At 35.5% G+C, this 23,956-nt stretch overlaps 1 protein-coding gene across 1 annotated transcript in view; it reads left to right on the top strand.

Annotated features, from left to right (window-relative positions):
* The window catches only part of LOC102225999 (ras association domain-containing protein 5), a 56,406-nt gene that overhangs the window by 5,820 nt on the left and 26,630 nt on the right, over positions 1 to 23,956 (top strand). The window contains exon 2 of the mRNA XM_014471716.2: positions 6,309 to 6,421. Coding sequence (XP_014327202.1) covers positions 6,309 to 6,421 — 113 coding nt within the window. The remainder of the gene's footprint in view (positions 1 to 6,308; positions 6,422 to 23,956) is intronic.

Below are 23,956 nucleotides of genomic sequence, written 5' to 3'. Positions count from 1 at the left end.
TTATTTAATATTATGACTTTATTGGTGTATTATTTTATTCTTGTAATATTCTGAAAACATTCTACCTTTATCTTTATTCTTGTAATATTATTATTTTTTTATTTTTGTCTTAGTATTGTCCTACACTCCACCGTAAAAAAAAAGGAAATAAAAAGAATTAAGCGATTAAATGAATATTCTACAGAATGTGGCAGATTTTAAAAAATCCAATTAATCAATTAATCGTCCGAATATTCAATTGAATAATTGATTACTTAAATAATCGTTGGTTGCAGACCTACAAATGGATTCAACTGATTCTTCAAACATCCATCCCAGCATCTTAGATGGAAAAACATATTCCTTATATGATTTTGACTTTATTAGAGGAAATCCGCAGTGAATCCTCTCTCAGCGCAGGGACTACTTTAATTATTTAAGTCCCATTTTGAACCTCTGTGAGAAATACCGGAGCTGATTGTCGGAACCGCTTCAGTATAATCCGACTCCATCGGCTCTCAGTGGGCGTCTGTCAGCTGCCGGCGTCTTGTTTGTTCAGTGGCCCTGACAGTTTGGCTCCACGGCCCCCACGGACAGATAATGACCCGCAAAGAGAGCCGGTGGATCACCGTGGAGTGGACGCCGCCGCCGGCCGAGAAGCGTCTCAGGGAGGATGATTCTCCGGATCTGGGCGTCTGTAGACCGGAGTTATCTTTCAGAGGTGGAAACATCCGAGCAGAGTGTGAGGCTGATGGGGTTTGTTGAATACTTTGGGAGAAGGGTGAGGGGAATATCCCGGTTTTTCTGCCGCTTTCCAAAGCTGGTTCGACGCTCCGCGGGTCTGGAAGTTGGTCCGCTTTGGAGAAAGTCGGGTGAGTTTCGACGGCGGAAAATCCAAACTAGTTTTTATTATTTTCTTGGTCATAACTGGTGTGCTCGGTGTCCAAACCAAAGATATTTGGTTGAATGTTTACTTTTGGTAAAGAACTAGCTTGGCTAGCTGTCTGGACTTTCTTCCATTCACTTCGATTCTTTCCGGTAGAATTTCAACCAGGCCAATCAGAGAGCAGAAGGAGAAATCATGAACGATGACGTCGATTTTCTGCCTGTAGTTTTAGCAACAGCAGTGGAGGAAGTGAATGAAGCTGTTTCCTTCCAAACTAGTTTCTTTCTTTCTCTAAAAACATGTTTTATTCATTTTTTCTGGCATTTAGCAGAAAGAAAGGGATTTGGTAATTCAACAGATACAAAACAGGAACTTTTTACCTGATGTCATGCAGGACAGTGAAGAAAAAACAGTCTATTTATGTAATATATGGAAATATGTGGCGCCTGAAAATCTCGCTCAAATTTGCAATTGTTACATAATCTCTTGGATTCCCCTAAAGTAGAAAAAACAACGGCTCATTTAATATACACAATGTTTAACTGTAACATCTACTGTTATCATTTCTGAACGCCGTGTTGATGAGTGAATCTTCAAACGTTTTCAAACATAGTTACAGTAAAAGATTAAATGTACATTTTCTCTAGTAGTTTGAGCGTTTGTAACGTGGTCAGCTCCAGTTTTAGAGCCACTTTCCTCCATTTTGTCTCTGGGTCAGTTTGAGGTCAGAAACGTCTCAGCAGGTAAATAAATGTTGGAGGAGCTGAAGCCTCTCTGTTGCTCTCTCTGCAAACGCAGACTGAATTAGAGACGTGGTGCCAAAAGAGAAAAAAGTTTGACACATGTCTAAAAAAAAAAGAAAAAAAAAAAATCTCTCCTGCCTGACGAGTTTGACCTCAGAGCTGATCCTTTCACAATAAGAGCTCATGTTTTACTGAAAACAGCCACGAGGAAAACGTGATACTTTAACTACAACACAGTTTTTCTATTAGATACTTCACAGATTGATAATATTACTGAGAATATTTAATAAAAGTAGGATTTTAAATTATTATTAATAAAAAATAGAATTAAATAAACATAATGGAATAAAAAATTAACAAAAACATATATTATTAATAATAATAATAATAATGGCATATTTATAATAAATGGTAAAATAGTACACTGAAATTACTTGTGAATTTCTGTAAAGTTACAGTATTTACGCATAAGCAATATCAAAAAGCAAATATTAAATGAAAATAATGAAAGTCATTCATATTTATTCATATTAATATTTATAGTTGCATTTCCATTAACCATGTAATTAGTGTCCTAAAAAGCACTATATATGTTTAATTTATTATTATTATTATTATTATGGATAATAATTTGTCATATATTATTATTATTGTTATTTCTAATAACAATAATTAATAATTGTGTTGTTAATTACTATTAAGCACACAATGCAAGATTGTTTTTTCAAAGTTAACAGAATATCAACAAATTTTTGCAAACATTTGTCATGAAAACTCCTCTAATGATTAGTAAAAACGTACTGCGCTAACTCATTACATTCAAGTAAATTCAGATTATAAATATTAATTTCTTTAAACTTTATGGCTATATTTAAATCAGGTGTTTTCCATTCTTTATAATCTAATCCAAAGTAGTGATTTACTTTTTTTTTTTAATTAGTAGAAATGATGCACCATTTGATTTCAACATAATCTCATAGGAGGATTCTTTTGCAGTCCAGAAAAATTTTAAATTATTTCCTGTGTCTAAGTAAGTAAGTAAACATCCGTCCATCTGTCGCCTAAATTCAAATAAGTTCTATATTTAGTCTTTTAGATGTGAAAAAAGAAAAGGTCGGGGTGTTTTTTGGTCCAAGCTCATCTCTGTCAGGCTGATTGTATCTGATCGATTTGCAGCATCAAGGAAGCTTTTATCTGAGACAGCACTATGACTCCATAGAGCGAAGATGAGGGTGAGGAAGAGGAAGAGAGGAAAAGCAAAATGCTCCACTGGAACTGAATCATGCATTTTAAATCTGTGCAGCATTATAGCACAATTAACATTTTTAAGTATTAAAAACTGTGACCTGACAGCAAAGACAAGCAGGAATTGCTGCATATTTTTGCCCAAAGATTGAAAATAGTTCTTTCTCCCATAATTTTCTCATGCTAGACATTATTTAAGATCATTCATGTTGCATATTGAAGCTTAAATACTTCTTTTAGTGTTGTAGTTTGGCCGCCATCCAACAGAGGGCGCCGCTGGTCATCCTTAAGCGGAGCCGTTGATGCAGAAACAAAGATGGCGGACGGCGCGCCACGTAGTAGGAGAGACAAACGGTCCAAACAGAGTTCGGTGTGGGATGGAAGACGTTATTTAAACGGTTTCCACTCTACAAGTTCCTTAAGTTGTTTTGAAATATAAACATTCGACAAGCTCCTTAAGCTTCACCTTAATAGCGCTAATTTAGCCGAGCTACGTGACGTAGCAGCGCCAACTTCTCAACTGAGAATGAATGATGAGCTATGAAGGTGAGGATAAAAAAAAATGTAATGTGATGGAAAAAATATGACGCGAATAAGCAAGATAGATTTTGAACCCTAAGCGGTTCCTGTTTTGTTACATTTTATAAACATGTCTAAGTTTAACAGTACGAGAAAACCACATTTTTCTGTTTATTCTGTCAGTATTTAACACAACTGACACAAAATAATGCTGACAATTAATGATTTTCCTGTCAGATTTTAATATTAAGAGTAATTTAGTTCATGTTAAGGAAAGCTCAGGTTTTTAAGAAAATTGCTGCTTATCAATTAGTTGATAAGATTAATCAACTTTAGATTAACTCAATATATAACCTTCATCCCTAAAAACTAGTACAAAGGTGACAGCGACATGGATGTTTTGCTTTATTGCTTTAAAGAAAAGTGAAAAACAATAAATAATGCAAATGGAAATTATTGAGCTCGTTTTAAAATATCATGTTATTAATTGATTTATTGCGACAGGCCTAAACAGAGTTGAAAATCTGACTTAGTTCTCGAAGGAGGAACTAAGTCAGCAAATTATTGTGAGAAGTTTCTGGGAGAAACTTGACCCAAGTTGTGCAGTTTAAAAAACAATATATGCAAAGACCTTTCTCATTATTCTGGATCATAGTTTGTGTGTAGAGGGTTTTGTGTTTCCCACTGTGGATCCATGTGGATGATCTGATGTTTGGATGAATGGACGGATCGGATTGTTGGATTACAACAAACTGCGTAAGTGAGGAGAGAGCTGCTGGAGATGACTGAGTCAGCAGTGCTGTGTCCATCCGCCGCCTCCTCCCTCCTGCCCTGTCTGTGTCCATCACACTGTGGCCTCCATTTGACTGTTAAATCAGCCACTCAGCACAACAACACAGGGGAAGAATGGCAGCTGCGCACATCCGAGGTCTGATCAGAGGCAGACAGACAGCAGAGCGAGGAGCCGAGCTTTCTATTGAACAATGACGATGAGGTCTAACAGTGTTTAAGTTGGGAGATGGGAGCAGCCATGTGCAAACTGTCGTATAAAGTTGGACAGCACATGAGGAAAAAGTCGGCAGGTAGGATTGTGGGATTAACTAAGTGTTTATCAAAGGATTTAATCTAAAACATCTGTTTATGTATCCTGTAGTTCACCTGTTATTGATACAGATGCTTATTTTTCACAATTAAATGCGTAAATGTCAGGAAATGTAAATATAAACTGCTTCTTGTTTTTAAGAGTGTTCGCATTGTCCAATGTTTTTAGCATTCAGTTTTAATTCTCAGTTTTAAGGATGAAAACTGGATTGAACACAGGATATTACTGGAATTTCTTCAAAACGCGTAAAATGAACTTTTTTTCCTATAACTTAATATTACTGAAGAGTTTTTTAAAGCATGTTTTTACTAATTAAGGACTAATAACATGCATTTTAGAAAGGTTTTTATTCTTCATGTATGTAATTTTATACATGTTTATGATAATTATATTGATAATACTAATATTATAACATAATTATTTATTCACATATTGAATTCCAAATTAAATTGACCATAAAATAGGTTAATTTTATTAAGTTACATTTTTAATAATCCAAGTTATTAAATAATGGAGTATATATGTATTCATTTTACTTTACATATTTACAGTGTAATATCAAAGTTAATTATATTTACTTATTTTATTTTAATCTTAAATTTATTTAAGTTGCTCAATAACTATTTCTTAACTCAAAAATTAAAATAAATTTTTTTCCATTAAAGAATTCAATATAAATTTTATGACTTCATTTATTTTTATGCTACAATTCAGCTACGTTTTTAAGTTTTGTTAAATAAAACTATTCTTTCCCACTGTCTTATTGTATTCATTTTGTATTCACCTGAATAAATATCAATCTTTTTTCACAGCTTTTGTTTTTGTTACAATTTGAATTATTATTCATTACAATTGTCAATTAGTTTAAGCATGTTTTTAACGAGAAGATAACTTGACTTTTCCCATACAGTTCTTACTCTTCTTATTGTCTGAGCAGTTTACAGATTAAAAATGAAATATGACTTTAGAAACTACACTGCTCAAAAAAATAAAGGGAACACTCAAATAACACATCCTAGATCTGAATGAAAGAAATATTCTCATTGAATCATTGAATACTTTGTTCTGTACAAACTTCCATTTGCACAACAGCAGGTGAAATTGATTGTCAATCAGTGTTGCTTCCTAAGTGGACAGTTTGATTTCAGAGAAGTTTGATTTACTTGGAGTTATATTGTGTTGTTTAAGTGTTCCCTTTATTTTTTTGAGCAGTATGTAATTGAAAAGTTTTTTTTTTATCTGCTTACTGCGTTACTTTTGTTTTTGTTCACCTAATTTAAGTGACTAAAATCAAAGAGCTTTTGAATTAAAAGGTGTTAGTAAGTACTTATTGATTTTAGTGGAATTGTTGTAAAACTATAATGCGTATTTTTCACATTTATTCTCTCCCAGTATTTTTTTCCTTCCATGTAACAGATATGAAAATAATCTGTGGACCAATACTGTACTCAATTTCCCAGAATGCACTTGTTTATAAACAGAAAACATTCGGAATGTTTCTGTCTCAATCATTTGTTCTTTTCATGCTTATTTTCCAAGTTATTTTATTGAAATCCTTGCTGTTTGTGCATTATTATTAAAATGTTAGTGTGTCCTGATGAATTTTATTTTGAAATCTTTCCTTTTTTATAGTTTGCTTATCTCAGAATTTGCATGACGTTGGCTTTATTTGCAAAATGGGATCTACGAGCCCAACCGACAAGCTGTCGATTATCAATGGAGGATTTGCATACACCTTGTTTCTGCATGTCTGTGAAGCTCACAAATAACATCTTCCTCTTATTGTTTTGGCTCTCATGCTCTTTTAAGCTGATGCAGACTCATTTCCCTGCAGGTTGTAAATATGCTTGTCATGCTGAATGTCGAGAGAGAGTGTCACTCGACTGCCATCCTGCTGCGTCGCCTCTCAGTCAGGACCATCTGAACAACAACAACACGCCGCTCCATGTGAGTAAAAAATTAGCCGACGTTTGTTTACCTCAGCAGCTGTCTGTGTAAATGTCTTCACGGGTGTTTTTTTTTTTCACAACATCTACACTTTTGCTTGTACATATGTGTATTTAGACGTTTTAATCATACTTTTGTTTCAAATCAGTTCCTCTAATTAGTCATATTTTAGAGGACGTTGCTGCATTTTCCTCCGTTCTATTTCTGTTAACATTAATGGAAGCGATAAACAATAATATTTTTGTTTTGAAACCATTTTCAAGTAATATAATAATGGCATTAGAAAGCAAGAACATATCCTTAAAGATAAACTTTAAATTATAATGAATATTTAACACTGGAACTGGAAAACATTTTAAATGTCCAAAATAAATAAACAAAACAACAGAAACAACAAATAAAATTAATTATGAATTCTCTATAAACAAAACTGTCCTTCAAAAAAGAGCTAGTTGAGACCAAAGCACCAAACTGAAGACTTTTGTCACCCAGTTTTTGGTAGAAAAAGAAAAAAGATGCAAATGGAAATTATTGAGTTCATCTTAATTTATTGTGCGATTAATTGATTTATTGCTTATTGCAACAGACCCAATCAGCTGTCTCAAACACAGCAGTGAGATGCATTTTAAACTTTTACAGTGTGATTATTTCATATTATTTGCTTAAATTTTTAGAAACCAGAGTAGATTAAAAGAATTTATTAAAAGTAGAAAATGTGTTGATTAAGAAGCATCCAGATTACATTTCTCAAGAAGATGTTTGGGTGCTGCATCTTTCAGGGCTTCAAGTTTATACTTTGTCAATTATTTATCAGATAAAAGGTCCAGATAGTCAAATAATGTTGAAACTAGAATGAAGCTGGTATAATTTTACTAAAATTGAACATTTTGTAGTAACCGGGGTCGCCACATGATGGTGCTGTAGTAAAACATTCTGCCTCGAAATTTTCACCATTATCTTCTGCTTTAACAAGCAATACAGTCGTTGTATATTACACAGGGGGGAAAAAACGATAATTTTACTGAATCAGTAAATATTTTCAAAGATTTTAATTTTGCTCACCAACAACCACAGACAGTTTTTGAAATAGTCCAGCAGTCTTAGAAATGAGAAGATGCAACCATCAGGAATTGTGTTGAACTTTTCCAGAAAGTTTTAGTTTATTGTTTTGTTATTCCGGTCATATTAGCAATAACTGAACCCTGCTTTAGCATTTCTGCAGCACATGTGCAGCAAATCAGGTTTTAAAGACGTCGCCATCCGTATAGCTAACACAGCTGCCTGCAACCACACACCCTCGCACAACAAAAGCATATTTTTATGAATGGACCACAATGCTGCACTCAGCATTACTCAGCACGGTTCATGAATGTGTGCAGCTCTGATTGGAAATGTGCTGAGATAATCTTGGTTCTGGAATAAAACCACATCAGTGTTGAGCAGCAGCAGAGCCAAAACCACAGCAGGCAGATCAACGGGTTTGATGTGTTGTAAACACAAAGGTGAAACGTTGGTCTCTAAGGTGACAAATCATGTCAGGACGAGGTAATGTGTGAACTCTGAGACCTTTTAGAACCTTGTTCGATTCTAAATACACACATTTTTCAAAAAGAACACTTGAAAGAGACCCTTTAATTGCAGTTTTTAGTTAAAAATCCAGACCAGAAAAGTAATGGAGGCAAATCTGAGTTACTGAAAACTGTAGTATAGTGGTCAAAGTAGATCCTCATGTTTTGATGTGTAATTTGTGTATATGAAGATGAACTATCTGACTTGAATTCTTGAATGTTGGTGTTTCTGTGTGCTTGTGTCACACATCCTGCAACTGTTTCCTGAAAGGACAAGAATCTCAGCTGCTTATAAAAGAGCTCTGATGCATAAAATAACTGCTAAAGTTACTAAAATTAGCTAAATGTGGCTGTAATAGAATAGTATGAGCTGCAAAACTATGCCATAATAAACCAGAAGGGATGCATTCCCAGCTGTCCTTTAGGAATTAAACACCATTCTTATCGTGTGATGTATCCTGGGTGTGTGAGTCAGAGTCAATTATTCTTATACAGAATTTACTTCATAAAACACAGTTTTAAATTCAGCCAAATTCTTTATTTTTCTCTCTGCTTTTTGATGTTCCGCCAGTATTTCCATGTAAAAACCCAATAACAGCAAATTCTCATAGAACCCATCACAAAAAGTTAACAGTAATTTTAAAAAATAACATATTTTATGTTATGTGTTTTACTTTAAACCAAGTTTTGATCACAAAGTTTGAAAGAGAAACACAAGGAATTCATGTTAGGTGTGAAATATGAAATTGTCGAGGAGAAAAGACCAATTCTGGGCCTTTTGAAGGTTTTGTTGGGTTTGCTCTGTCTTCTCCACCTCTCTTGCTCCCCCTGTTGCTTCATGTGGCTTTTACCTAAACCCATCCGTCCGTACAGACAGGCAGACAATAGACTAACAAATTATCCAACTGACGATCCGACCAACTAACAAAATAGGTGGTCGAATGGTTGATTGGTCGGTCCAATCAACCATTCGACCAACTAAAAAATGATCCAATCAACCATCTGACTGACTTAGAAATTATCCAACAAGTCTTCCATCCATTCAACCAAAACTCCGACTAAGCGACCAACCAAACACACACCTATATATATCTGAAGGATAAGTAAATCGGTTGTGCTCTCTGCAGTATGTGAACATCTATCAACACTTGTGGATTTACACTTACGTATATTCACACAGACCCGTGTCAGTTTACTGTAACTGCATGTATGAAAGTCCCGTCAGTGTTGCTGTATTCATGTTAAGAACTACAGTGTGACTCTTATATCACCCTTAAAAACCCATCTGCTATAATTTAAAAAACATTCTCACGAGATCCAGCAATGAATCGGGCTAAAAATAATTTAGCTGCAAATTAATAAATAGAACTGCTACAATAAGCAACAAAGTCAGCCATTATGCAGATACAGTTCAAAACGTTGATCATGGTCCATTAAACCTTGTTAGGAGGAAATGTCTGCTTAAAATAAACCACTAACAGAATTAACTGTCAATTCAATCATCTGCCTTCAATGTGCAGCACATGAAACCTGAACACAACAAATACTGAGAACACAAGGATACATAGATGATAACTCATTTTAAATCCTGGAAATTATATTAATTTATATATCACATAAAGTCACAGTCTACAGCTGTAGCTCTTCTCCACTTTGACATGTCCCCCTAAAAATACAGCATTCCTTTAATGGAGGTTGTTTATCAATTTAATACGTTTTTAAAAGTAAATCTAATGAAAATATACTAAAACCTGTGAAAAAATACAAATGTAATACTGTCCGATATTCCTCTCCTGCCATACGATTGGTTTAAATGCAGGCAGATCCTGTAAATAATTGACAAGGAGCCCAAAGAGAGACTCAAATTAACTTCCTGTGAGCTGGGAAAGACAAGAAAGAGAAACCAAACCCATCACAGATTGGAAGAAACAACGAGAGTGAACACAGAGGGAAATGTCCATGAGTTAAAAAAAAAGTCTTTTAGTTTGGTTGCTTAATTTATCTGAGTCTGGAAGTGATTAAAAAACTCTGGAGTTTTCCAGGAAAACAACAGAAAACAGCACACAAAACTCTGTTGTTAAAAATTATATTAGTGGTTTGTACAATGTTAAACATCTGATGAAATACTTAAATAACCTGGCTGCTGTTGGATTTCCTTTAGTATCTCATGAGACCTCACCCAGCTTTATGGCCTGTGTGCCAGGTTCTTGTCTTGTGGGAAAGAACCCATCAGTGGGAAAGTATTGTTACGGCGTAATTGATCACAACTTGGACAGCAGAGCATCTGTTAGTGCTGCTAATGTTTTCTAGTGATTAAAATTTTCTTGAAAATGGAGAATTCAAGTCTGCAAGTCAAGCTTTTGGTTTAACATGAAAGAGATTGCTAAACTTTGTAAGAGTCAACTTATAAATCAACTTATGAGGTTACATACATTGGTCGACTGGTGCAAACGCATAGCAAATAAAACGCACTGCAAACGTATGCATGGACAAATTTAAAAACGCACAAATACAGAAAAATACGAACAAAACAGAAAAATGCTGCAATCTCAGAAAATAGAAGCAAAGAGCTCTGATCAACAGCACAAATGCACACAAAGAAATGCAGCATTTTGCCTACATTTTGAATTTTAAAGCTCATCATTCAACTTGGTCGGGATCCAGTAGTGCTGAATGAATACTTGTAACTTTTTCAGGAGTAAATGTTACATATATATATTGATACTAAAACCGAATGTGAATGTGGATCACTACATTAATAATACTTAATTGCTCAAAACTCGGGAATACACCAAATAAAACTGCAGGATACTTAGAGAAAATTCATCATAAAACATCAGGAAAGCAGGCAATACAATCTCAAGTGGCTGAGTATCTCATCATCTTCTCCCTTCACTATCAAACATCTGAATTCATACAGACATCCCTGTAAACAAACACCATCACCATGCAATTATCACACTGCTCTTCCTTTCGGTATATCTCTTCCAATCTTCTCTTTCCTCATGTCTACTAATCAACAACCTGTTGTGTCACTGGAAACTAGGAAGATTGAGCACATCACCCGTTCTCCATCTTCCCTGAAGCTTGGAGTACAGGCTTTAAAATACTTGTACTAGTTTATAAATCACTGAATAGCTTAGCACCAGAATACATTAAAGGTATTCTGGTGACCTATTGTGCTTCTTTAAACACACAAAACATGTTCATTACATTTGTACTCAATACTATACGTCTTTGAAAAGCAGCAGTGGAGCTTCCTGCACAACCAACAAAGATGCAGAAAGTGGTTTCTGAGTAGTGCAAAGTCAACAACAAAACGCTTGTCTTCAATGGTAAAACCAGCTGACCAAAAGTGCTGGAGCTCCACTTGGGTTGCTAGATAATGAGGCTGGGCTTTGCTGAGGTTGCTAGGTAACGACACAGTTCCTACCAAATGTGAGTTAGCAATCGGGAGGTTTTTGAAACAACTGATTTTCCAGACACCAAAAATTTTTATCTTATTACAAAAAAAATGTTTGGTGTTTTTTGTAAGCTATTGAGCTATTTTTAGAAGCAGTAGCAACCCAAACGGAAGAACAAAAATGTGCAGAATGTGAATTTTGCATCATAAGTTCCCTTTAAAGACCTGCTGTTGTATCAACCTTCCTGACTATTCAGATTTTCTGGTTCTATTCTGTTCTGAGTCCTCAGAACCAGAACCAAACAGGGAGAAGCAGTTCCAATATTTGATGATTTTGTTAATGACATTAGAAAAAAATGTCACGTTTATTGTTTGTTTTTGTTTTATGCTTTTATTGTATAAAGCACCATGAATTGCCTTGTTTCGCAGAGAGGGAGAAGTAGATCTGAGAAATTCCTGCTAGTACATGAATTTAAACTGTATTTAGTGTTTTGTAGATATCTAGTCCTAAGTTAAACTGATCGTATAGCCTTTTAATGGTGAGTCAGAACCCCTGTAAACATGTGTTGGAAAGAAAAACATTTCCAAATCCCACAAATTGTTTTCTAAATGAAGCAAGACACCAACGTTTCCACAGAAACCAAATATTCTGTGTCATTAGGAAGTGTGCAGAAATATGTGGGCTGTTTTTAAAATTTCCAAAAGGCATCATTCTGATGTCCTTAAAGAGATCCAGTTCCTCTGTTTTGGCTACTTGAACAAACGTATTGTCTCAGCTAGAGACAAGAGAAAAGAGAAAAGAAAAGTAAATTTAACAACTTAATATAAACCAATGATTTAATTAAAACCACCAATCTATGCTAGCATCACTTTCATCTACAATCACCTGGAAAACAGTTTATTTTGCTGATCAATTTTCTAATAATAGACAATAAATTAGAATAAATTTTTAAACTGCAAAATTAAAGTTAACATTTTAAACAATTAGTTGTCTAAGAACTGTAATAAAACAGAAAATACATTTGGAAAACAGCAGAACAAGTGACAGAGATGAAATGTAACACTCACTTTTGAACTGTAATCTTTTATGGATTGTCGGGATTAAATCCTCAGTCTGACAAACAAAGCTCTAACATCATCATCTGAAACAGGACACCCGTCTACAGCTTAGAGACCCACCAGCAGATGGGTCCTTCTGATTTCCTCCTCAGTTTGGGGAGCTAACATTTGCAGCATCACCAACTGTTATTCTGAGATAAAACATATGTAAAGAAGCAGAGAGATTTTATGATACATTTGTAAATCTTTCTTTAACAGTAAATATACAGTGTTTCATTTTGATATTGTCAGCCATTATGTTTTCATAGCTATTGCTATTTGCCCCTACATTTATCAAATCTTTTATAAAGATTTGTTTTTCAGCCAAATAGTTGCTATCTGGTGAGCTCATGCTTTTTCTTTTAGCTCTGTAAATATTGTTTTCATCAAATCCAAGTTCTATCGCAATTTATAGAACTGCAGTCTAATTAAAAATAAAACAACCAGTCCCTGTTTGAGGATCCAGTCCTCCAAGGTAGGCAGGGAAATTCGGGTAAAAACTGACTCAACCAAAGAAGAATGCGTGAAGTCCATCAACAGGGGGTAACCGCGTGTGGGTTCACCTGTTTCATACAATTTAATGTTAAAGGCATGAAGATGTCCATTAAGATCCCGGACGAGCCCCCATGTGTGCCATTGTCACTGTGTGCTAATGGATGCTTTTTACTGTCTAATTAATGTGAACCAAACCACTGAGAATGTAGCTTGGCTGATTCATGGTATCCTGCAGTTTGACTGTTTTTTTTATGTTTCTCTTAGCTTCAAGAATATTGTTTTTCACTGCTGCAGCCTTCTTGTTGCCATATGTGTCTTTTGAGCCAATTTCAAGTTATTAACCGGGAAATCTTTATTACAAATTTTCTATATTCAGGTCTTGGACTAGCCCTAAATAACTTAATGTCCTTTCTAGTATGCGGTGGATGTTTAAAATCAAGAAAACAATAAAGAATTTGTTGAATTTAGTTCTAAATTAAACTGAATAGAGCTGGATAGAAATTTTCACAACAATGTTAGAGTAATGAAGGGCTTTTATAGTTGATATAATGAAATGAAAAAAGGCTACATAACAGCACAGAGAAAGCAGAATTTACTACAACAGAAAGAACAATAGAACTGAACAAAAACACAACAAAATATGTTTCATGAGCATGGTGTTTTTTTAATCTTCTTTATAACATTATGTCTTTCTGCTGTCAATAATATAGAATTTCAAAGGTTCGTCTATATATGAGCTAGTATTAGCATGTAGCACAACTAGTTGCAACAAGAAGTTAGAAAAGTTTGGAATTCCAGCTAGTTATATTGTTCTTTATATCTTTTTTATTTCTTTGTTAAAATAAATGTAAGCAGATAATTAGTATAATTAATATGTTTGAGTATTTTTGATTAGTTAAAGCTCCTATAAAAATAGTTGTTGCAGCAATAGGTAACTAACCAGTCTAAAGATGTAAGATGCAAGGTAATAGTTATGCAAGTTGTATTTAATGCTTAACCTTTCTCCTCAGATGCCGTGTTTACATTTATTCTTTGAAAAATTTCTCAAACTGCCTACTGGGAATCTACAAACTCAGATCTTTTTCAGTTGTGTTTACTTGCTCAGGATAAAAGTCTAAACCAGATCTCCAGATCTGTCAACTCAGACAGAGTTTTGAGTTTTTGTCAACTCAAAACTCTAACCCAGAATATTCTCTTTCACATGAATGGAAAAAGTATTTTTGTCTCGTTTTTTGTTGGTGGTTCAGAGGAAAACTTAGATACCCATCAGGGTGGGACTCCCCAGTGAACTGCTATCTGTCATGTTGCACAGCATTTGTTTGTTTGTGCTTAACTCAGGTCCTGTCCTTATCCTGTTGGATGATCTCTATCCAAGAAACCGACTGGCGTTGATAAGAGTGCACTGTAAATGACCCACATTCAGCATTCATTCAGGCTTCTTGCACCGTGGTCCTGCTGTCAACAACATAAAGTGCTGAATCCACGCTTTCAGGCTTCAGACTAAAGCAACAAGATGAAACCAAAAAGAAGATATTTAAATAAAAAGGCGTCTGTGTTTTATGATAAAGCGACAGAAGGGAAAGAACTAAACCATAAAGCTAAATTTGCTTCAGGTGTATATTTTGATAAGTTTTATTTTAAAAAGTTGAAATTCCTGATGAAGAGCGTTAAAAAGGGATAATAAAAGATTGTGTTGGGAGAGTCAGAAATGTTTATCTCGGCAATAAGTCACCCGCAGTTGAGTCTGTGTGTGTTTGACTTTTGACTTAGAGTTTTGCTGTTTTGGTGTTACTGCACTGAGACTCCCTTCTGCTGTTTCAGTTCAGAGCTGCAGCTTTTCTTCATCAAAAATCAGTGCTGAGCAGAAAAAAACAACAACTTTGTTCATCTGCTGTGTAGGCCTGAAATTTCTACCAGTATTTCTTTCTACTATCTTCTTCAATTACAGCAGAAAATGTTATGGAGATTTTAAAATGTTTAGAAACTCTGCCAAACTATTGATCAAGACCAATTTAAAACACTGCAACAAAGGTTGCCATGTTGGATGCTATTTGATAATTTAATAGGATCTGTCTATTGCACCACTATTTAAATCCCACAAGCAAAGAGCAATGCAAACAAAAATTGAATTGTCAGTGTTGTAAATGTCTGGTGGCCACACAAGTGAGAGTTAAACTGGTTTGAGAAGCTTCACCCCAGACTTGCATCACTAAGTGTTAATCAAAGCGTCGAGTGAAGTGGTGTAAAACGATTCCTGTACACTCCAGAGTAGTGAAGATCTGTTCTCCAGAGGGACAAATCAAACTTCTGTAGCTGCGTTTCCATTATAAAGGTGCGCAAATATTTGTTGCTATTCAGCTAACATAAAAAAAAACACAATTTTGCAATTGCTGAGTTGCGATTAAATAAAACACATAATTAAAATCACACATGAATAAGTTTGTTCACACAAATCATTAAAAAGCATGCAGCGCCCTGATTCTCGTACCACTTCTTGTTGTCTTCTTCTTCATTGTCTTTCCCAGTGGTAACATCAGGTTGTTGAACACATGACTCGTGATGCAAACAAAATTGTTTCCATTAAGCAAATTTTATTTTCGGATTCCAGTTTGTGCAATTAAATGGTCAGTGGGAACCCTGCTTCTTTCTGGAAATGCGATGGATGAATTTGAGGTTAGCGGTTGTCATAACAACGGCAAGCTTAAAGTTCGGTGAAAAGATGATTAAGGTGTGGGGTTGTTTTTAGGAGATTTGGAAAGTTTGGTGTGGTTTGGTTGGCAAACCAAGTAGAATTAGAGTTGAGGCTATATATCATCCAACATCAGTGTCTGACCTTACAAATACACTTCTAGAAGTAAAAACACATCTAAACTGTAGATTAAAAATAAATCTGTATAGGTTTTTTGCCCATATAGGTGTGTGTCTGGTTACAGCTGTACATCTAATCTGTTGTTTCAGTTGGTTGGCAGTTTATAATACGCGTTAATGCATCTTTGCTCTCAATGCACCTTCTTCTCCAGCAGCTGTTTGTGTTTAATCTTTCATCTCTGGCTCTCTGTCTGTGATTATGTGATACACCAGGCCTGCTTGTGATCCTCCAGCAGCATTCCTCTGCTCTTTGATCATGAGACACACAGTGTTTTGTCTGTCAGGGTAAAATACTGGGCTGCACACCCTGCAGTAGATCACAGTGTGCTGGGACACGTTCAGAAACCACAATCAGTCCAAATTAAAAAAAGGGATACACTGCAGGCGTCTTCTCACGTTGAACAAACCGAATTTATCATGTTTGATTTATGCAGTTTCTGAATCTGTCTGAGACTCGGCACAGAAATTCGGCACTGATCAAGGCCAGACGGATGTGCTAAAGAAAAAATTTTATTGAGTTAAATGTCTCAGATTAAAGCCAATTTGAGACATTTGATGCAAAATCAAGCTGTAAAAATTCAGTGCATCATTTAATATCCTGACAGAGGAGCTGTCAATCCATTTGGGTGTGACATCTTCATACCTCACGTGTTAGTGTGAGTGTTTAAATATTATTTTGAGAAACAATACATAAAATATACAAAAAAGTTTAAAATCTAGTAATAAATCCTGTTTTCATGTTGTTGTTTAGATTGACTTATACTTGCATACATATTGAAGAAATGCTAAAAAAAATATGAAACCTATTTTTAAAAATGTTGCTTTGAACTCTTCCAGATTGATCAAATGCTTAATTTGTTTAAATAAATTAAACATAAACCCTGTTGAGAAGTCTAAAGCTATCCCTATAAAAACGTGACCTCTCTGTTGCAGTAAAGACAAATTTTTATGAGGTCTAATTCCTACAGCATAAAATAGTGTTAATTATTAACTAAGTGAAAGAAGTTGAGGGAGTTCCCTGAGTAAAATCCCCATCTGTTGTTTCCCATCTTTAAAGCAGCTGTGAGGGACTCAACCCCCCAACCTTCCTACCTTTTAATTAGACCACAAACACACCTTCCTGCTGAAAAAAGAAACCACTCCCCACTAATAAATACTCCTGAACACAAAGAGCCTCACAAGGTAAGCTCTTAAACATCAGGGTCGGTATGCAAGTTTGCCGACCCTGATGTTTGTCTGTTTGTAGCATAAACCACAAACCTGGTTAGAGTGGGGAATATATTTCTAGATTAAATGATGGCCAACCTGATGAAAATATTTACAGTATTTTCAGATTATCCACCTTAATTATATTTATTCACCTTGTGCAATGCACCTGTACCTCCAGTTTTTTGTATAAAATGGAGGACAGTCTGCCACAAATCATGTTCGAGGCCCAACTGACAGATATGTTGTCTTTTCCCCGCTTTCTATTGCCACTCTGGGCAACTGCCCATGTGGCCTGGAACAAAATCCAGCATTGCGTGTGATACATGTCTTAAAGTTTTAACTCTTGAGTGAAATTGAGTCTTCAAATTTCACCCACTGCACCCCAGAAACATTTTGTATGAAGCGAAAATTATTAAAAAACAAGAGCAATTTCTTTATTAGTTGAGAATAGCTGCATTTCCATTACAAATGTGTGCAAAACGTTGTCAATATCCCACTAGTGTTGGAAAAAAGCACATTTTAGCAATTGCGGTGTTTCGATTAAATAAGAAACACAATTAAAATCCCACGGGAATAAGTTTGTTCATTTTATAAGTTGCTAGAAAACATTCTGCGCCATAATCTTAATACTACTTCCTGTTTTCTGCCTGTGGCAACATCAGGTTGTTGATCATGTGACTTGTGTGATGCGAAAAAAGTGTAATCATCGAAGTTTTTTGGAAAAAAACTATTTTGATGATGAAAAACCAAAACATTTTCCAAAAAAAGAAAAAGTTTTTTCGAAATTTGTGTCTTTCTATTGCCCAAATTTATTTCCGAAATGTCAAATTGTGTAATTGTTTGGTAAGGGGAAACAGCCAATAACATGTTACATAAAGTAAACTTTCATACATTTTTGTTCCGTTTAGGAAATCAATTGAACAGAATACACATTTTTCTATTCTAAACGTTCAGAAACAAGTATATAATTACTTTCCTAAATTAAAATGCAAACCCATTCATTCCTCCCAACTTCCTCCTCCTGGAATATTTATGAATTAAAAAAAAACATGATGTCATATCCTTTGGTTTCATTGTTATTTTTGTGTTATTGACTTTGAAAACAAATGCCGCAAATAAATACATTTTAGATATAAGGAGAAAAACGATGTACAAGAAGAAGAAATGTAGATTGACTTTCCCCTCCATGAAAGCCAAAAGGAATTTGACTTTGTTTTGTTGAGAAAACTGCCTTGTCTTGGTTTATTGCTTTATGTCAACCTGGTGGTTCTACGTTGCTTTCTGTCCCATCACCCAGGACACAATGAGGTCTGTCTGCTTTTAAACCGGATTAATTTGTAACCAGACATTTAGCCACTGACTGCTTTTCCCACAGGACCTCACTGCTGTAACCCAGAAAAAGCAGAATTTAGACTTTAAAACACTCCAGAGAAATCCAAACTGATGCATCTTTAAAAAAAACGTTAAAGGTTTAAAGTCTATGTGCTCCAAATTAGCCAATATAGGGTAATTTAATCAGGCAGCAGATGCAACAGACTAGATAAACTTAATTTAAAAGCAGCCAAATACAGTTAAGGGCTGACATCTGCTCCTGAAAACCTTCTGTACATTAAATTATTCAGATATTTTGACGTTTACACTTGCAGAGCTTCAGAGAAAAAACATGAACAGATTGTTCCCCTAAGGAGATCCCAACATATTGTACTGGATAAGTCAGACAGAAAACATTAAAATCAAAGTTGCAAATAGTCCTTGACTTATTCACTTTTGTCAGGAAATGAAAAACTGATTAAATAAATAAATCCAACAAATTGGATGAACAGTATATGTAAAAACATCAAAAAATGACTGACGACGCACAATTAAATTCTTTTCAAGCCAATTTTACAAAATGTCTATTATTTTTCTAATAAAGATGTAAAAATACATATTGCACTACTAACTTAGTAGTGTCATTTGTCTGTTTATAGCATAAACCAGAAAAATGTTAATTAACATTAAAATACAAGAAACTGATTTGATATTTAAATCAACACAGAAACCAATTTCTCTTAGCAACTCCTCAAAACAGGAAAGACAAGAGAGCATAACACTTATATGAGGTGGATGTCGGTTAATCTTCTTGAGCTCTAAAATATCTGAACATTTTAAATAAAAATGTGGCAGAACACAGAATTATACAATCGTACATCTTTGAAAAGCAAAAGTGGTGCCTCCTGCACAACCAGTGCCAAGTCAACAATAAAACACTTTTCTTAAAACCAGCTGACTAAATGTTCTGGAGCTCCTCTTGGGTTGCCAGGTAACCGGGCGGGACTCTGCAGGGGTTGCTAGGTAACTGTGCAGTGCCCTTCAAATATGACTTAACAATTGACATGACGCCAGCTTCGCCCCCATGCTGACTTAGAGCAATACTCCCCCAATCATTCCAAGGAACTTGTCAGCAACTGACCAATCAGCGTCGACAGCGCTGCAGTCAGAGAGATTTTTAGGAAAATAATAGATAATCACTGTCCAAGTTGTCAGTGAGTAATATGCAATCCCGATAGCCTTTACCCAGAACATGTACAGGGCGGAATACAATTTATTACATTTCCAAAAACCAAAAAGGAGTCTGGAATAACACAAGAAATGGATCACGGACTGGAGTCCACCTCACGTCTAGTTGAATGAAACTGAAGGACGGGAACTACCACGTTAGTCAGCACCATGAAGGCAACTGGGAGTAAACATCCCAGTTTTTGTCATAACGACACTTACTGATAGCTCCGTGCTAACGACTCACGGCTCCTTACAAACGGCTCAGGCTCCGTGCTAACGGCTCCCTGCTAACGACTCACGGCTGACAGCTAAGCGTCAAATAAACACAACTCAGTAAAATTAAAATAACAATTCTAAACATCTATTCATTTCCAGATCAATAAGTGAAGGTAGTTATGCTAGATTTTATGCGTGTAGATTCCAACGGTAGCTCTATGGCAGCCTGAAAACAGACTGCGCTAACTGCTATATTGGCATTTAAACACCGTTTCATACTACTGTTTATTTTTAAACATTTTCCTGAAGGCAGATTTTCACAAGCCGGTATTATTTCAGTCATTACTCACACATTTTGTACGTGCAAAGTGCGTCACACTCACATCCAACCAGACTTTGTGTTCCTCATTTTTCTCTTGGGCTTTATTGTTTATTTCTCCGTTATTTCCCGCTAATAACCTTATAGACCTGACATAGGCCTAGTTAGAGAATTTTCTTGCCTGCCGTCTTTGCCTCAGTGTTGGTTTATAAGACAAAAATGACTCAAAAAATGTCTCGGGTAACACATTGAGGTCCGTTAGTCTGCCATAACAGTTGTCTTGTTAGAGGACAGCTCTTCTTCCACAAGGGGGCGGAGCCAGCATCATGTCATTTCGGAGGTTCACTTTCCAGTCACCAAAAAATATTAAATTATTGCTAAAAGAACATCTGGATGTTTTTTTAGGCAGCTGTTCTGTTTTTAGAAGCAGTTGAAACCAAAAATCGTGTAAAAACTCTGGATAAAAGAACATGTCATTTCCTCAGTTTTTATCTGATTAAAACTTAATTACAGCGTACATCTAGTTTTTTCAACTAAAATCCTATCAGCACATTAAAAGTGAGCAGAAAAAGTCTAATTTCTGCTGGTTTCTTAAACCTTGAGGAAGTGATTGGTTGGTGACTCAGGTGCAGCTCAGTTTCACCGTCAGTCTGTGCTCAGAGCTGCAGGCTGTGTTGGAAACATCACCGGTTTGTCAGAAGAGGAATGTGTGTAATGTGTAACTGAAGGAGCTACAGATCATCTATCTGACCTAACAGCATTCTTATGTCCAGGCCTCTTCGTCACTACGTCTCTGAATACATGGCTGAGTCACGTTTCAGTCTTTGTAGCAATGTTAAGTATGAGTAGAAATCATAAATAATTTCTCAATGGTCCTTTGTGCCTTTATGAAGGCCTTTCGTAGTTTTTATTTGATTTGATCGGTCCTTATCTCGTTTTGGGGATCCCAGATTGTTTCCAGGCTGAAAGTTTGATCCCACTGATCCACATTCTCTTCTTTAATCCACCGGTTTCTGAAGTCTTGTAACCTTAAGATCGGTTTCTGCTTCAACATCATAATTTAAATAATTAGGTCATTATCAGAACTCTGCAGAGCATGGCTGATTTCTGTGGATGTAATTCAGGTATTTAGTCGATCAGATTTGTTAGACAAAGGATCCATCTAAAAGTAGAAGGACACTGAGTTTGAGAGCTTTGTTATCGTCTGAAACTCAAAGTTTTTCCACTTTTGTCCTTTTGCTCTAATAATGCTGCACAGCTACATAAATATCTAAGGTTATTGGTCTGCACTTTTGGCAGGTTTAATTTTTTTAGAACTGGACACTATAGGGGCTTGCTGTGGTTGGAGGCCTTAGACCCGCGGACGTCGCGGGTTCGACTCCAGGTCCCGACGACCTTTGCCGCATGTCCTCCTTCAAAAATGGCGCCGGCTCAGCTGGCTGCCTGCAGACGCAGCTCCCGTCGTGTGTGTGTTAATCTCTGTATAAAAGATTCTTGCTGTAACTGCGAAATAATTTCCCTGCTGGGATGAATAAAGTAATTCTTCTTCTTCTTCTTCTTCTATATAAATACCTGCCATATATTTAGAATCAACTGTGCTATTTATTCTCTAGAATTAAAGCAACAAATGGCCATTCTCACCATTTTGAGGCAGTAAAAATAAACTAATTTTGACCCAAAATGTAAACAAATTGTGAGGGAATTTTTTTAGTTATTTGTAAAGCCTGGACATATTCAAACCAATTTTACCTAATTAGGATTTCTCTGTAATATTTAAAATGGACACAAAAGAGGAATAAATAGATGGATGGAAAATGGTTTCGCAAAATTAAAGCTGTCAAATGATTTACATTTGAGACTGTAAAGTCTGTCACAATATGGAATCAATCACATGATAAACTAAAATGAGCTTCATCATTTTTATTCTGATATTTTTTAAATGGTAATTTTGTTTACGGAGACATAATAATTAATTTTATTTATGATTCAGGCTCTAAGTGGTTTTTATTACATTTTATTTATTGTTCTTGGTACTTGTGTTTTATTTTTGATATTTAAAATATCTTACAGTTAAATGTTAAGTGTGCTCTACAAAATGTAAAATTTTTTGGTGGGGTGAAATTCCCAAAAACCAATAAAAAAAAAAATAATAATAATGATAATATAGTTATCATTATTAGCATAATGATTTAGAAAATGGTTTAAAAACAATAATATTATTGCATATTGCAATACTGGCTGGGACATTTTATTGTTGAGTACCAAAGTTTCCCTCAGAAAACCTGCGCACCTGCGTGTTTGGGTGCTAGCAGTCATTCATCCAGCGGCCCGTCGTGTTTTTCAGTTAAATTGTTTTGAGTTGACAGGACATTTGAAAATATCACTCAATAATTGTGTGTTATAAAAAGATTGCAAGATTGATACATAAATACGAGAAATAAAGTCTTAAAAAATTCAAACATTTTAAAAAGATTTTCAAAAATAAGCAATGCTTAGCATGGTGGGGGCACAAATAAAGCCTGATGGCCCGCCAGGCTTATGATGCACAAGGGGAAACCCTGAGTAAAATGTGTTGTCGTCTCAGGTCTGAGATTGTGTTTAGCATCTTGTAGCGTTGCTGTTTATTCCTGGAAAGTGTCTGTTTCTACCTAAATGCTGAGTTTTCCAAAAGGGCAACAGGTTATCATCCACTCCAGTGTATTCTAGTTAACGGCTGCCTTTACTGGAATTTGAGTAATGTTTAACCCGACTGGCTCCAGGCCAACGTCACTGAACAGCAGATCAACACAATGAGCACATCTTCATGCACTTCTCTGTTTATCGGGATTGCACCGCTAGTTTCAGCTAAACTGGGATTTCCTGAATATTTATGAGTAAAAAGCTGCTAATGAATGAAACAATACCAGGAGTTTTTAGAAGCTGATTCCAGACGTTATGTTTTTGTGCACAATCTTAACTTCTTTGGACAGTTAAGATGAAAATTATTCTGTGGTAATTAGAGCTTAAAATCTGTTTAACTCCTGGATTCATACTCTAAAAGCTATGAATTATTATTATTTAACGAAAGAATGTCCAGTGAAGTTTTTATGTCCCGCCGGACGCTGGGCGGTCCACTGAAGCAATGCTGATCTGAGCACTCTGATTGTTTTGAGTAGATCTCTGCTGTGTTGCATTTCAAAAGACCAGATTTTGGTTTGGCTGACCCACACGAGGCATATTTATTTTGGTCTCTTTTCTACCCTCCCTGGTTTTAAATTAGCGCTCGTGTGCGTGTAACGCTCCCTCTGCTGTATGAGTGTACATGTGTGAGATTGGGTTAGGCCTGATGTAATGCAGATGTAGCACAGATTCTGCATCTGAATCTTCTTTTCTGATGTTTGTGGCTTTTTTGCAGCTGGGTGGGTTGCTACACAAACAGTTTAATACCACATCATGTTCTATAATGAATAAAGGCGAACGAAAACAGAGCAGCTTTAACTTACCTCTGCTGTTGCTACGTAAAAATGTCACAGGAGGCTTTGATACAACGTGGTTAAACATAAATAAATCCCTGATGTGATTTAAACCACTTAAACTCAACAGTAAGTGTACCTTCTCACTAAATGTTATGTAACTTTACTATTTTGGTGCCAGTTTGCATTTTGTTAATTTAATTTATGACGACATGTGAGGTAGCAATATTCAGAAGACAATCATAGTCTATTAAAAACTTTTTTCAATGATAAGAATTTTGATTTGCTGTCATGATAAATTTCAGCTATTAATGGTAAATAAAAAACAAAAGTGACAGTTTGTTCTGGAATTTATTTTTGCTACTT

The sequence above is a fragment of the Xiphophorus maculatus genome, chromosome 17 (assembly GCF_002775205.1).
Source record: "Xiphophorus maculatus strain JP 163 A chromosome 17, X_maculatus-5.0-male, whole genome shotgun sequence".
In the NCBI taxonomy this organism is placed as follows: Eukaryota; Metazoa; Chordata; class Actinopteri; order Cyprinodontiformes; family Poeciliidae; genus Xiphophorus; species Xiphophorus maculatus.
Note: the sequence above shows the minus strand (reverse complement) of the source record. Positions and strands in the feature narration are given on the sequence as shown.